Source organism: Copadichromis virginalis, linkage group LG4 (assembly GCF_057382275.1).
Source record: "Copadichromis virginalis isolate Kocher_CV1m ecotype Utaka linkage group LG4, C_Virginalis_male_GT1.1, whole genome shotgun sequence".
In the NCBI taxonomy this organism is placed as follows: domain Eukaryota; kingdom Metazoa; phylum Chordata; class Actinopteri; order Cichliformes; family Cichlidae; genus Copadichromis; species Copadichromis virginalis.
This window is the reverse complement of record NC_140621.1, coordinates 21307629-21322715: the sequence shown is the minus strand read 5'-3', so window position 1 is coordinate 21322715 and position 15087 is coordinate 21307629. Positions and strand designations below refer to the sequence as shown.

At 41.5% G+C, this 15087-nt stretch overlaps 1 protein-coding gene across 2 annotated transcripts; it reads left to right on the top strand.

The window, feature by feature from the left end:
* Window positions 1–11209: 11209 nt before the first annotated feature.
* LOC146711352 (lipid droplet assembly factor 1-like) lies at window positions 11210–13739 on the top strand. Of its 2 annotated transcripts, none has more exons than XR_014920144.1 (5): window positions 11210–11369; window positions 11625–11738; window positions 11851–12019; window positions 12108–12657; window positions 12850–12912. XR_014920144.1 is itself a non-coding variant. In XM_085454182.1 (5 exons), exons 2-5 carry the CDS (start codon window positions 11646–11648, stop codon window positions 12916–12918), a joined length of 474 nt encoding a protein of 157 aa, XP_085310308.1. In that variant the 5' UTR covers window positions 11211–11369; window positions 11625–11645; the 3' UTR covers window positions 12919–13739. The 2 variants fall into 2 exon arrangements, 1 of the variants encoding a protein (XP_085310308.1); XM_085454182.1 differs by having other exon boundaries at window positions 11211–11369; window positions 12108–12254; window positions 12854–13739.
* The last annotated feature ends 1348 nt before the right edge of the window (window positions 13740–15087 follow it).

Here is a 15087-nt window from a genome sequence, read left to right as displayed (position 1 = left end):
TAATGCTCAGTTTGACCTTTTGCCAGTCATCTTGACCGCATCTACATGCCTAAATGCCATGAGTTGCTGCCTTCTGATTGGCTCATTAGATATCTACATTAACAAGCAGTTGGCCGGTGAGTGCAGTCAGCATTTTACCTGCTTAAATTTTCTAAATGGCCTCAAACCCTCCAGAGTTAGAGAAATCGTTTCACATTAGAGTGAAAAATCTACACACTACAACATTTAAAGGGAACTTTTACAATGTAAATTCAGAGCAGAAAGCAATCACTAATAAGCTCTCTAACCTAATTTAATAATACAAATAAAATTTGCGAATATCATTTATTTGCTGAGCAAAATATTTTTGAGTTCGTGCCACATTGTACTTTTCCATATCACCCTGATGAAGCCCTCTTCAGTTTGTGCTTCTTCAGATAAGCTTTTCAGTGCCTATTAATGCTCTAAGCATGATCACTTAGGCAGTACGCACCATGAAAAGCTTTTTAAAGGTTTAAATCAAACCTTTATGGTAATATAAGGTGTATTTAGAGAGGTCAGCGGAGGAGTCTGCATAACAGCAGTAACAGTTCAGCACAGTCATCCTTGCAAAAACCAGTACTAAACAAACTCAGTGTTGAGGTTTTAATAATGTTGTACAGGGCTGCATTGCATTTCCTCCTAACACACAGGTGTTACAGCACAAACGTGGGTGTTTCTGATATTTTCTTCAGAGGGACATCAAATTGGATTGCATTATATTGTTATTATATCTGTCTGTGATGTAGGCGTCTGTCACTGCTCCAGGCGCTCTCTAAAATACTCAACTCATCCTCCTTACTGAGCAATAACTGCTGTAAGTGTGTGTTTGGACCTGCCTTCGCACAGAGTTAAATGAAACACAAAGACAAACAACAGCACTCCGTCTTGTGACTCATCTGACGAGGTTCGTCACACAGATGAGCACGATTAGGGACATCAGTAGTAGTTTACAGTCACAGGAGTGTCACACACCTGTGAGTCTTTTTGACTGCAGGAGGTGGCAAATCATGTCTTGATTGTGGTAAAATTATATAGTGGGATGATGAAGCTTTAAAAAGGTTTGTATTCAGAGAACAAAGTGACTGGAGCAAATCAGCTGAATTGTTCCGGGAAATGTATTGAAGAAGGTGTTACAGAATATATGGTACAGACTGGAGGAAATAAGGTAATTTTTCCAACCTGAAAGGCCCTAAAAAACATTTTTTTTGCATCAGTCATCTTATGAGACGCCTGAACGCAAAACTTATCAGCTGTAGCTGTTTCACGTGAGAGATTTATGCACGTTTGTGCCGATCCAGCTGTGCTCATCTGGTAATCTGGATTTTGCAGCATTTGAATCTCCGTGTTTTGACAAATACACTTCCAGGTCAAACAAATCTGATCAAAACACACCCACACAGTCACGATAAGGTGTGCTCTGTACTAGTGGGAACTTTTATAGAAAGGCAAGCAGAGACCAGGAACAAAAATAAAAAGAGCGTTTAACGAGACAAACTGGACCCGATTAAAACAAACCTTTTCATGACTGTGTGCTGGCTTTTATTCTTTCATATCCTTTTCTCTACTCCCTCCTGGTTGAAGAATTCAAAACGTTATCATAATCAGTATTATCGTCCAAATATTTACCATTAGCTGACAAAGAAAAATAATTTTACAAAAATGTAAACGAATGAGAAAACCAACTAGACCAAAAACTAATTGTCATGGTCCTGAGTCTGAGGACTCAGTGTTTTGTGTTTCCTTATGCTTTTGTTCATTCCGAGTGTGTATTCTGTTGTTATTTTGCCATTTGTTAGGTTTCTGTTCTTTGCCTGCCTGCTCCCACTTCTCTGTGTTCCCTCTGTCTGTCCATGGTGTTATTGTGTCTGCTCATGAGTCTGCCTGTCAAGTTCAGTGTCCTGTCTGGTTCTCTGTCTGTTAATTTCCTGTTTTATTCTGAAGGTTCATGTCTGATGTGAGTGTGTTCAGTTTACATTTCCCCTGTCCCGTCAGCTCTGATTTCTCCCAGCTGTGTTGCCCTCCTGTCTCTTATCCCCTGATTACTGGTGTGTGTATTTAAGCCCTGTGTGTTCTCCTGCCTGTTGCCGGTTCGTCTGTATTACTCCATGTAAGTCCGCGCTTTTCTGCATTCATCTGTGTCTCTCTGCGTTTTTGTATCCTCCGTCAGTCTGCGTCTCTCTGCCTTTCACCCCGTGTCCTGTGGATTTCTAGTTGCTCTTTAGTTTTCCCAGTTTAGGTTTCCGTTAGTTTGTCTCATTATTCGTTTTCTGTTCCTGCCACTGACACCTTGTAAATAAACTCCACTAATCTTTTCATACACTGCTTGCTCTTGGGTCCTTTTTCCAACTCCACACGGCTCGCCTCGGCAGCCGTGACACTAATCATGAATCATAAACTGGGAAAACTAACTCTTGAACAGTAACCTGGAACAACTTGAAGACACAAAGGAGGATTAACAGACGACCTGACAAGGCATAATGGATAACTGACACAATATATACGTACACAAGGGTCAAAATAGAGACACAGCTGAGACGAATAGATATAACGAGACAGGGGAAGCAAAACTGAACACAGGACAAGAGACTGTCAAAATAAAACAGGAAACACAATGAGATGCAGACAGAGACAAACGGGCTTCACACTGGGGTTCGGGGAAGAAACCGACATGGATGCATATGACAGACAGGGGAGACATGGAATGAAAGACAAGGAGAGGAACAGAATAGGGAGACAAAACACAAGGACGTGACTAGGACCCGGAGAGCGAGGGAGCGAGCGAACAGAGAAGGAGCGAGGGACAGATAGGCAAAGGCACAAAGGGAACCCAATAAACAAGAGAACATAAACCAGAAATTACAAATAAACTCAGAGACATAAACAGGAATAAAAACTTGAACTTTAAGCATCTTCAAAATGCAGCAAAAGGAATCATGAATGCAAACTAAACTCTAAATGTTGGATCAAGTTTCCAGCAGCCTGACAAATATAAATAAATCCTTGTTCTTTGTGCTTGAACTATGACTATGAAGCGCAATCAACACTATATAATTTAGAACCATCTATGACACAACCTGGCAACACACAACACTGGGTGTGTGGGCAGCTAATCTCTGCACGGGCATACAGAACATGATGCTCACATAGACTCTATAGATGTATAATGTTGTAGTGCTATTGTGGCTTCAATACTTTACACTTCGTGAGCATGGAGACACAGTTGAGAGAGACTTTAGAAGACACGGTAACAAACAGTAGTAGGTGGGACAGTAAGACTTCTCCAAAGTTATTGTCAGTTATGCCTGTAGTTATGAAAAAAGACTTTTCAGTGAATTCACTGGATTAAATGTTTTATTTTCAAAATCATATCTAAAGCCAGTTCAGTGGGGTTTTTTTTTTTAAATGAAATTTGACGCTCTTTTGCAGCAAAATGTTGTGATTTCTTTTTGTGTGTCCTATGAATCAGAAAATAGTGGCCGTGGGAGTTCTTCACTATTTAGAAATTTTAAAATGCTGCCTTTTTTTAATGAGACCAAGTCAGCAGAACATCACCAGTCTATAGAGTTACTGCTATTAAAAAAAACTCCACAGGGGGCCTTTAAAGAAGTTTTGTTTTCCTAAAGTTAACTTTCACTGTTGTTAATTTAGTCATGAATATTTAATTCTTTAGAGAAATGTGCCCTAAAGCCACATTCTGTCACGGGCTGCGATGGCAGACCGTGGAGTTGCAGAGAAATTAGGGCCCAAACGCGAGACTCTTAGTGAAGGACAGTGGATTTATTGACAGGGGTGGAAAACACACAACTATATACAAAATCCCGGCACTGTGGTCCCGTGGTGATTCTCCCTGAATCCCACACAGTGCAGATGTTCGTGAAAGGTGAAACAGTGGCGACTCCAAAAACACCCATACCGTGACTTCCAAAACACGCACCGCTCCAGATTCCTGGTAACACAAACAGGTTAGCAGGGAATCTACTTTCTCGAAGGTTTATATCAAGTCCACGGCTGTACTGACGAGTTCTGACTCAAGGATCCAGCGTCAGCCTCAGCTCAGCTACAGTCTTAAATACTGCTCCCTTGACGGGCGTAATCCGTTGTAGCTGGCAGAGGAGGACGAGCGGCAGGTGTGGCTGTCTCTAGTGCAGGAACACTTCCGGGTTTGCAGTCTCCACAGCGAACCAAAACGTCTGGAAGCTCACACGGAGACACCAGGAGGAAAAAAGGAGAGAAAGCCAAAACACCACACGAACATAACTAAAATACATGAGTCCTGGGTCCGTAGACCCAGGCCATGACACATAAAGCTCTCAGTGGTTTTAATCTACTTACTTAAACCAGAAAAATGGGAGGTGGGGTTCACCAAAGACTTACAGATCAGTTCCACACATGCCAACCAGCTTCTGTTTTTTTTAATGAAGTGAGTCAGAATAAATAATCAATTAAATGCATTTAAACCAATGCATTTAATGCATTTAAATTTCAAGGCGGTATAAAAATGTTTACCATTAAATGCTAAGACAAGTAATTGGACACTTTTATGCTCCTTTGTGTTTATAGCAACCAATAAACTGCTGAGCCCTTCTGCGAGGAAATACAGAGTAGATTCATGAAGCACTCATGCCTTTTCTGTGATAGAGAATGATGAATCCATGCTAATCCACTTTCATCGTGCCTACTCCTTCTCCCCAGCTGCTTCACTTCTAGCTGTGAATATGCGCCTGTTGAATGTATTACCCGCCGTGTAAGCCCTTTGCTTTCATCTAGCTAACCACGCCACCTTGATGTTGGAGTAGTGCTTAATTCAGGGTGGTTTAGAGCATCAAACAACCTGCAAGTCCAAACAGCTAACAGAAACAAAAGGTCACCTGTGAAGTTGACACTTACAGCAGACGCGCGTTGTCGTTTTTTTCTCTGCGCGTTTGTGCAAGCGAGATATTATGCACATGCACCTGACAAATTTGTTTGCATCATAAAGGATCTGTTTAAACACTGACAGACCACTGCCCTGCAGTTTGATTAGAGGATGTTCCACCATGTGGAGCACTGCTATAACCTCCAAAAAAAACACAGGAGAAAATCATCTCTTTTTCCTGTCCAAATCCTTCACTGATGCACAAATCCCTCCCTTTGCTTCAAAACAATCAAGTTAGGTTTAATGAGCGAGTCCAGTCACTGACAGTAAAGCTGTAATATATGGCCAGAAGACTCTCCCTGCCTTCCTGAGGGGCACATTGTGAAGTGATGGGGAATACAAAAGGACGTCTACAAGTTTAACAGTCCCTTATCGCCATCCTTATTCGTCCCCCATCTTTACTTTCCCCCTTCCCGCTCCTCTTCTCTTCTCCAGGTCAGACTGGCACAAAAGTGAAGCAAATAATGCATGAGGGTAATATACTCTACCATCACCTTTCTTTAATGATGACCTCTCAAGCCCATCTTCCTTCTCTTATATAGTCTCTCCTGTCTCGAGAGCTGTCACTAATCCTCTTGCTGCTTTTAGCCAACTCCCTCTTTAATCATAATTCAAACAGTGTATCAAAATGCAGGAGCAAAAGGCACCGAGAGCCATCCATCAAAATACTGACATTGAATAAGAACCTGAATATGTGATGAGGAGCAGCAACAACACATTGCAACATTTTGCAGCACAGGTTTTTTTTTTCGTTTTTTTGTTTTTTTTCTTGCATAAACCCACTGACCCGACTTTGGATAATATTCACTCTACTTTGTTATTCAGTGACGCCTCATAGATTTTGCATGGAATTGATGGCAAAGTTTGTTTAGTGACAGACTGCGGTGACAGTGTTGATTCATTGTAATTGAAAGTGGGGAAAACACTGATTAAGTATCGCAAATTAAATTACCGTCTATGATGTATTTGATGATAAATCAAAAGCCTGATGCTAGGGTTTATCAAAAGAGACGCACATGCTGAGGACAGAAGAAAACAGGCAACATGTGACTCCTAAAATCTAACTCGTCTGGGAAGGCATTTAATTGCCAGAAGGTACATGAAAAGATTGATTCCACATGCGTGTCAGGGCATTCATTAATTTCTGCTCTGAAGAAGCTCACTGTTTTTGTTCTAGGTTGATTTTCTCACAGTAAGGATTAACTGCAGATGCAACTGGGTACTAAGCAACTCAACGGTTTGATCAGAGAAAAGTTCGCCTGCATGAAATTAATCTTCTCCCACCGTATGCTTGAATAAATGACTACCGTGGTTGAGGATCAGACAGTTCTCTGTTATAAGGATGTAATAAAGTCTCTCTGGATACAGAGCACCAAAAAATGTTCATATGTACACTTCATCAAGTACACCTTGCTGGTGCGAGGTTGGAGGCCCTATTTTTTTCTTCAGAACTGCCTTAATTCTTTGTGGCATAGAGTCACCACGATAATGAAAAATTTTCCATATTGACATTAAATATCACACAGTTGCTGCAAATCTTTCAGCAGCACATCCATGATGTGAAGCTCCCATTCCATCACATCCAAACGTATCTTACTGGATTGATATCTGGCGATTTTTAGCGAGCCTGTGCAAACTGTTATTTCAGGTTCCTGTTCTGAGGGGTCTCCTGTCCCTCGCTGACTGAAACACCTCCAGATTCTGGCCAGTGATGCTTCCAGCCTTGCCAATCAGTTTGTTGACAACCACTGACAATGAGAGAACACTGGTGTTTTGTCCAAGACATCTGCGCTCCAGGTATATGCATCTGTGCAGCACATCCAGACAGATTCAGCTCTCTAATCAAACCTACTAGCACTGGCTGACAAAAAAAACAACCCACAATGGCAATACGAGAAACCAGTAGGTTAGGAAATCTTCGTCCATTATTCAGGCTACGGATTCAGCATAACTGGTGAGCTTTGGGGCTGCTGCGGTCATTTTTCTTTTAAAAATACCACCTTTATTGCCACGAATGGAGAGCTTTAACCAAGTACACATTATCTCCTCCTGTGTCCCCTCTTGAGGGAGGGTGCAGTGGTGCTGCTGCTGCTGTTGGTCAGCTTTAAGAGGCTGATGAGGGCTCTGACTTCATCCTCTGCAGCGCCCTTTACCACCCTCCAGGGAGCTCCCTTTGAGCCTCTCACTCAGCCCAGTCGGAGGACAGGAAGCACAAACAACCCCCTTCATCTGGCAAAATGACAACCACTGACAATGAGGGCTATCGTATTTGACACAGGGCAGACTCCAAAGACATTTTGTTCTCCTGCGGCCAGCTGTTGGACGAACACGCCTGTGCAACTTCAAAGAGAGGCGAACAAAGTGAGGAAATGTGAGAGAGCGGTGTGGGTATTGAATGGAACAAGCCGAACACAGACGAGTAAAAGCAGCAGGTCCCTCGCGTTTTCTCATAATGCACAGAAGGCACTGACTGCAGTGTGTCAGCGAAGGGATAGACATCAGCAAACAAATGATATAAAAAAAAATGCTGGACATGCACCAGTTAACAGGGCACCACTGGAGATTTCCAACTATTTCATGGTTCTTCATCGCTCCTCCTCTCGCAGTGATTAGTTTTTACAATCAGCGAATGCAAATTGGAATTTGCTGACAGCCCATCAATCACATTTTGGTTGCAATCTGTTGAGCAGCCTGACACATGCCAGGAGACATATCGTGCAGTCAATTTGCTCTTAGACAGTCAAATATATCTCCGTGCCACATGTATATGAGACATATTAACAACATTCCGTTTTCAACTACGCTCAAGGGAGAGCAGGCTGCTCGTCACACATGTCATTCACTGTTTCTCCAGAGCCACAGAACAGCTCTGTTGCATCGAGATGTCTTATTTTGACCAGCGCAAAGCATATATGAATTAAACCTAGCGCACAACCAAAGTGATAATATGATTTCACCTCATTTAAATCCCATTTTAGTTGTATATTTTACTTAAAGATCTTAAATGAGATGTGAAAGAGGGTTTGTTTTAGAAATGCATGGCAATTCACTTCAGTCACATTGGTCACAGAAGGGAAACCCCCTTATTAGTTCTGCTTGACATTTATTATTTCAGCATCAGTAGTAGTTTCAGCCTTATAAAAAATCAGTACACGGGTTTTATAAGAAACTGAAAAGACACACTGCTTGAACCAAGTGTAATATATTTTTAAAAAACCACTGCTGAACAAAGTGCCTTTAATTTTGCAGACTTAAACCACATGTTTTTGGCCTAATGAGCAAAAAAGCCCATAATTACCTTCTAGCATTGTGTAATGACCATGTACTTTGAAGGTGATTAAACCTCTACACCTCCTCTAGCTCCAATTTAAGACTAGATTTTTTTTTTTTTTTTTTAATCCAGATGGTAAGCGAGGACTGATCCGAGCAGGTCAGGTGAGTAGCATAATGTACTGGTGAAAGGGGACATAAAACAGAGAGGTGGCAGCTGCTTGAAGGTTTGTTGCCCACTGCTGCTCTAAGTGATGAAAAATGAATGCTGCACTGCCGTGGTGATTTGATTGATTTCAACATGTTTCCTCCTAAATAATGCATTACTACAAAACACTGTATGATGGCATGCAGCGCAGCAGTGCACAATTTCAGGCTCGGGGACAAAACGCATTGGAGGAGATAATCCAAAGAGAAAAGTAATTAGAATAATATTGTTTGAGTTCTCACCTGTTGTTTGTTACTGAATAATTGTAATTTAAGGGGGGTGCTTTGCTTAAACTGACTTCAACTACAAAACAATATTAAAGATTTGCAAAAAATAGGCTGTCAATTGCTTCAAAGGTGTCATTTGTTTCTTAATGATTTATTGATTACTGAGTGTTTGACAGATGACTGAGATTTGAGGCTGGTCTCCCTGCGAGATGTTTCACAGCTTTGGCAGAAGATGAAGCTTAATGCAGTTCAACAAGCAGACAGGCAGGGTCGTGTTAATGAAGCATGCATTGGTTGGCAGCCAGAAGTTATGTGGAATGCAGTGCAGCAGCCAGCCTGCAGAGTTTCCCACTATGAAATGTGTAATCTGATGGGAAAGAGCCATAAAGATGAAAGCCTGAAATTCAAGGAGATTGCAGAGGGTGGGGTGAAGGGTGCAGGGCTGAGTTATTGGGAATCCCTTGTTGTTTGGGTGCAGATGCACTAACTGCATACACAATCTCCTTTTGTGTAACTCCTGTGTGCCTCCTGAAAAGCCTTGGTTCACTGAGTTCACGGTGTTTAGCAGTCTGGAGAGGTGGATGCTGGGTTTTTTTCTCTCCCACCGAACCTTCCCCCTGTACACAATACCAAACAGCGTGATTAATTAGTATGGCCAGCAGCTATAAAGGCTCCAAATAAGTTGTCATCACTGGTCCCAGGGGTGTCTCTCTTTGGTGTAATTCAGAACAGATCGCCCTGCCGTTTCGCTCGCCCATGCCTGGCAGTTATGTGCTCACAAAAATTTAATGCCGTCCAAAACTCGAGGGACTTAACGTAATTTGTGGGCACCTGTGGTAATATCTGCTATCTTTTACCGAGGAAGTAATCAGCGGCGGGGTGAAGCTCAGTCATTTGATATTCCGATCAGTCTTCAGAGAGAAATCTTACTGTTGCCATCTAATAGCAGCACAGAGCTGAGAGCTAAACAGTGTGGTCATTATTTTTAAAGGGCCATTTCAGCCCGACAGACTCTAAGTGAAATAGGAACTCCCCCTGCAGGATCTCAGGGGAACTGCTGATAATAAAGCACCTGCTACAAAGCCTCGGCAGTCAATATGAGGGCATATTCAAAAGGTACCGTTTGCTGAGGTTACTCCACATCAGAGGTGCTGAGTAACCTCAGATAATGATGTCACCTGCTTGTGTTTGCTTTCTACTGAAGCACACTTCCAGAAATGCACGTTTATTCTTCGCTGATTTCCGTTTTGCTCCCGTGACAATAAAAACAAAACGGCAAGAACAAATCATTTGATCGTTCGTGACCTCGTGACCAACTCAATTAAGTCCATTTGTGTTTTATGGCACAATTAAGCCGAAGCAGAGAAGGCTGGCACCGGCATCCATCATAATTACTGACTGCATCATTTAATGACAGTGAATAATATGTCTGAGGAGGAAGGGAAGACACGCAGCTGTGCAGGTGGAAATACATTTGAGGGTATAGAAATGTCACCGCTGAAAAGGAACAGGAGAACAACCTGGGAAGAAACTTCACTGTTCCAATAATCAGTTAATGGCAAAATAAGAGGTAGCATCAATATAACGTGAAGCAGTGATCGTAAGCTCCACATCATTATTAATGCATTAGCAATGAAAGTATTACATGTTATTATCAAGTTATTATTTGTTTTTACATTTTAAACATAAATGACTGTATCAGTGATGTTATGGTGTGCAAAGTATCATTTTTGCCACTAGAGGACAGTAAATATACATGAGTCTGTCTAGGGTCAGGTACAAACGATATGTGTTTTTATTACTATATACTTAATTCTACTGCCTTATGGTTACCTATCTGTATATGTTTCCTTGTGGGAAAAATATATTTCCCTAATATTAGGAAATAAATAAGTACACATGACTAGCCATGCTTATTTTGGAGTTGCTGCTGGTTTATTATTTTGGAAGTGAAATCTATTGTTCACATTTATTTTCTCATTTATTTAACTTGATTTAAATCTTTTAAAAACGGTTTTAGAGGGCAATGCAAATATTTGGTCACTCCAGATGTTTGATTCCTGCATCCTTGCATCCAGATTTTATTCTGCGGTAGAGTCACAGAGTGATATCATCAGTCACAAAGTGTCTTGATTCAAGTCTTCAGGTAGGGAAATCCCAAAAAGGAATCCAAGTGAAGAAGACCCTTGGATGAGTGACGCTGCAACGTTTCTCCCACTGAAAACGATGAACAGAATCCACTTTTTGGGGCCATCAGTCATTTCTTTTCTCCAAAACAAATGAAAGTGCAGGGTGGGGAAGAGCTAAAGTTTCATTTTACAGAGTAAGGAGTGTATTTAAAAAAAAAAAATTAAATTCATTTTGTATTATTTTGTCACTGGTATAATTATTAATATTTTATTTTTTAATGCACTCCCTCACACGACAAAGCCTTCAGTATGGGACTAGGTTACCTTTATTGTAGATTATACTGTTTTTAATTTTCTTTGCTCCGTTGCTCTTGCTAGCCACCTAGAGCTGCAATACCTGAGGCCACCACTAGGTAGCAGCGTTAACATCGAGAACCCTTTCTGAGTTTCTGTGAAGAGGAAGAAGGAGGAGGCGGGACGAGAAGAAAGGAGATGTGCGTTTTTAAATGGGTGTGTTGTTTCCGTGGACGTGTTTTAAGCAGCCACGAGACATTCGTGATTTCTCTCTCATGTTGTGAGCTGCCGAGACTCCGTTTAAGGTTTGTACCTCACAGCAGAACTTGTGTTATATGTTTTAAAAAGTGTGTAATGAAAGTTACTTTCGTCCAGTGAACGGCAACAGAAGTTCACAACAGTTGTTAGCTTTATCCCAGATTTTGTTTCTGAGCTAGTTTTTATTGTTACTGGGGCTGAACTGAGGATGTGTTGAGCCGTTGGAGTAACTTTTAAATAGGAAGCTAAGTGTTGGGATTTAAGCAGCCAGATTGACTGTGTGTGCTTTTCCTCCTTCTCAGTCACTTCAGACCTGTGTGAAGATGCAGAGCAGCAGCAGTGAGAGTGGGGCTGACTTTGAGCAGCTGAAGAAAAGATGGACGGCCTTGGTGAAACACTTTAAAGATGACCCCAGGGTAAGCCAAAACTTCACACCTCCACTTGTCAAAGTCTTTTATGTTTTCACTAATTTGTGTGCATCAGCTGATGGTTTGTCTTGCAGCTGCAATGAAACCTGATCTCTTACAGGTAGCACGGTTGCTGAATACGAGACTTGGGCGGTACCTCAGCAGCCACTCGTTTGTAGCTCTCACAGCTCTGATGTTCTGCGCTATGGCTGCAGTGCCTGTTGGACTCTTTGTCACTTTTGCTGTTGTGACCATGATGATATCTGCAGTGGGTTTTGTTTTCTGTGAGGGTAGGTGTGCTCACCCTTGCGCTGTAGCATTTTATGACACCGCACCACCTGGTAGTCACAAACCTGTCACCTGTGTTTGCTCTCTCAGCATTCCTGTTGTTTGTCGGAGGGTTGGCTCTGCTCTGGGTGCTCTCTGGTATCGCCCTCTTCGCCATCGTGGCCTCGGCCGTCGTCAATGTTTTGCATGTCACCACTTTCAGCCTGTTGAACCGTTATTACCCACAATCTGACAAAGGTAACATACTGACAATTAAGCATGAGTTTAGTTGCCTTGTTTGGAACAAAGTTTGTGTTGTAAATTAAAGTGGATCTATTATACTCATTTTAAGTTCAATGTTATTATTCATGAGCTCTACTAAAGTAGCTCTGACATTTATCAGACCTTCATTCACTGTCTGAAACAACCTTTTAGCTCCCTTAAAGACATCTCTCTTCTGATTGGCTGCCTGAGAGATGAGCTACTGGCTCACAGGTGTTGCTTGCAGATAACTTTTGACTTATTAAATATGAACTGTATACATTCAGTCGTCACTTTATTAGGTACATTTCTTCAGCTTCTTGATAATGGACCAAAATCTGAGGAATATTTCCACCACCTCGTTGAATCTGTGCCATGAAGAATTAAGGCAGCTCTGAAGGCAAGCAGGGGTCCAACCCTGCGCTAGTAATATGTAACAGAAAATAAGGAGCATAAGGAACATGGCAGGTCCTTTTTAGACATAAACAGGCATACATTTTCATATCATCGGGTAATGTTAAAAAGTTTGTAGCTTGCATTGGAAACGTTTGTTTTCTTAGTGGATGTAATCAGTTTTTCTCTTCGATAACAGAAAGGTGTAATCGAGGGCGAGAAGACAGAGTGTGAAACTTCAACAGAGAAGGACTCGAAGGCCAACTAGTTTTTCTTCTTCTGCCTGCCTGAAGTTTTGAGTCAGCCCTGCTGAATCCAGGAGGTTGCGATGCAGTGATACAGACTCCTGAACGTGCACTATGGTGTTTTGTTTGAAATCTGCTGTTGTAACAGATCTCATTGTTATTGTATGTCTTAAGCCTAATATTGTTATTATTTCAATAGTCTCACTGTAGTGGAGAAAGAGAGAGACCCATGGAATAGCTAATATTGAAACTACCTCATTTGCTAAGTCAAGCAGCCTTGTTTTAATCAAATGCCAAAGACGCAGGCAGCGTTCCGATCTGCAGAGTGAAGCCGATGACGAGGTGTTTTAAACGTGCACTCTTTTAATGGCCACTCCTTTGATTGTGTGAAGACTTACAGCTGTGTAGTAGTGTGCCTGTGTTATTTATCCATCCCTTATTTGTAGCGTCCAGTTTTAAAAGCTCTCAAAAAACATTCAGTGTGAGGGCTCATTGACCAGTGAGGGAGGCTTTATGTGAGGCTCATTTCAAGAACTAGAGAAAAGGGGGAACTCATGCACTTGCAGTGTTACTTTATTTCTCCCCTCCCCTCCAAAGAAAAAGGTCATGCACTACTTCATTACAGATGAACATTTTGTTAGAATGGAAATGCCGATATGTTTGTGTGTTCGACTACAGTGTACAGCTACTTGATGTTAAGTGAAATGCACCAAAATGACTGTCATGTGTTTATGTTTGCTGTTACGTGTGAAGAGGAACGCTGTCTTCTGTCCAAACAGGGGTGAAAATATTCTGATGGGTCGCTCCAAAAAATAAAGAATGGTGACAAATGTTGTGTAGAACATGCAGTTGTAGTTATTTACTGTACACAGCTGTTTATTGGTGTGATATCAATCATAATGAGGCCAAACTCCATGTACTGAGAAGATGTTTATCCATACTGCATATTGTGCATCAGACTGCATCATGACTGAACACAGATTAAACATTGTTGGGGTAAACTGAACCCAGTGCACGCTGTATGGTATGTTTCACTATTCTATCAACATTTCTGTACTTTATTTCTCTTATTATCAAAAACCATCTGGTCTTCGCTTCATCCAAGTCACATCTGGGGTTTATCTGGCTTTAGCTGGAGTAAGTGAACTCTTGTCGAATTTAGCGATAATGATGTTCATTAGTTGTTTGATCCCTGGTTTGTTTCTGGGAAAAGACACGAATGCAGCTTCGGGAGGGGTCACGAGCCTGCGTAAATGGGAGGTTTGCGTCAGGAAGGGCATCTTGTGTAAAATCTGTGCCAAATCAAGTGTGGATTCATTTTGTCCGCCCTCAGGGCAAGGGAGTAGCTCAAACTATGTTAGTGTTTCTCCAGTGTTTTCTATGAAAGCTGAAGTGATAGAGGCGTTTTGGACCATTCCTCCCTGGGCTGTATCACATTTGATGATACAGCCACTCAGGTATAACTGCTGGAAATGGTGTCTGCTACTTGCAAAGGCTATGTTATAGACAGAAGTAGAAATTAAAAGGAGGGAAGCAGCATGGTTTACACCAACTCTATGGATGCTTCAACCACCGAAAAAAATTCTCAAAATATCTTACTTTCAATACAATAAACTGAAGATTTTGAATTATTGGCGGCAAAAAAAAATATTTTTCCAGTGGCAGAAACAAGCTCCCACACCAACCTTCTTTCAGTACAAACAGCATAGAAAGGGCTCTGGTACATTGCAACCATGCTTCCAGTACCATCTCCAAAACCTGGAAAACCTGCTCCCGAGTTGTTCTTGGAAGAGTTACTGGGACAAGGATGAGAAAGTCCAGGCTGAGGCTGAACACACCACGTGTACTCGACAGTATCTTCAATTCGAATATATGAAAAGTAAGAGTGAGTGATACGGAAATCCTGACAAATCCCATTTTGTTTAAACTGTATATGCTGGAATTTTATTGCAAGTAAATGCTGCTTTACTTTCCCTCACATGCTCTATTTTGGTTGGTTGTTTTTTAAGCAATTCTATTCACTCTGTAGCAAGTATATGAATTACTTTGTGTAGTAGCCCTAATTTTGACTGGGTTGGTGTTTGGAACATGGCTAAACAATCATCAACTACCTTCATTTTTATACACAGGACATATGTGACTCCACAAAGACTTAAAGCTGGCCCAAATTGTACCCTTTGCATCTTAGATTC

Bases quoted from the DNA above. Each gene is read 5' to 3' on its own strand.
- LOC146711352 (XM_085454182.1), top strand. From the start codon at position 11,646: ATGCAGAGCAGCAGCAGTGAGAGTGGGGCTGACTTTGAGCAGCTGAAG. The intron at 12,020-12,107 runs GTAGGTGTGCTC...TTGCTCTCTCAG, and splicing joins GGGTTTTGTTTTCTGTGAGG to CATTCCTGTTGTTTGTCGGA. The intron at 12,255-12,853 runs GTAACATACTGA...GATAACAGAAAG, and splicing joins TTACCCACAATCTGACAAAG to GTGTAATCGAGGGCGAGAAG.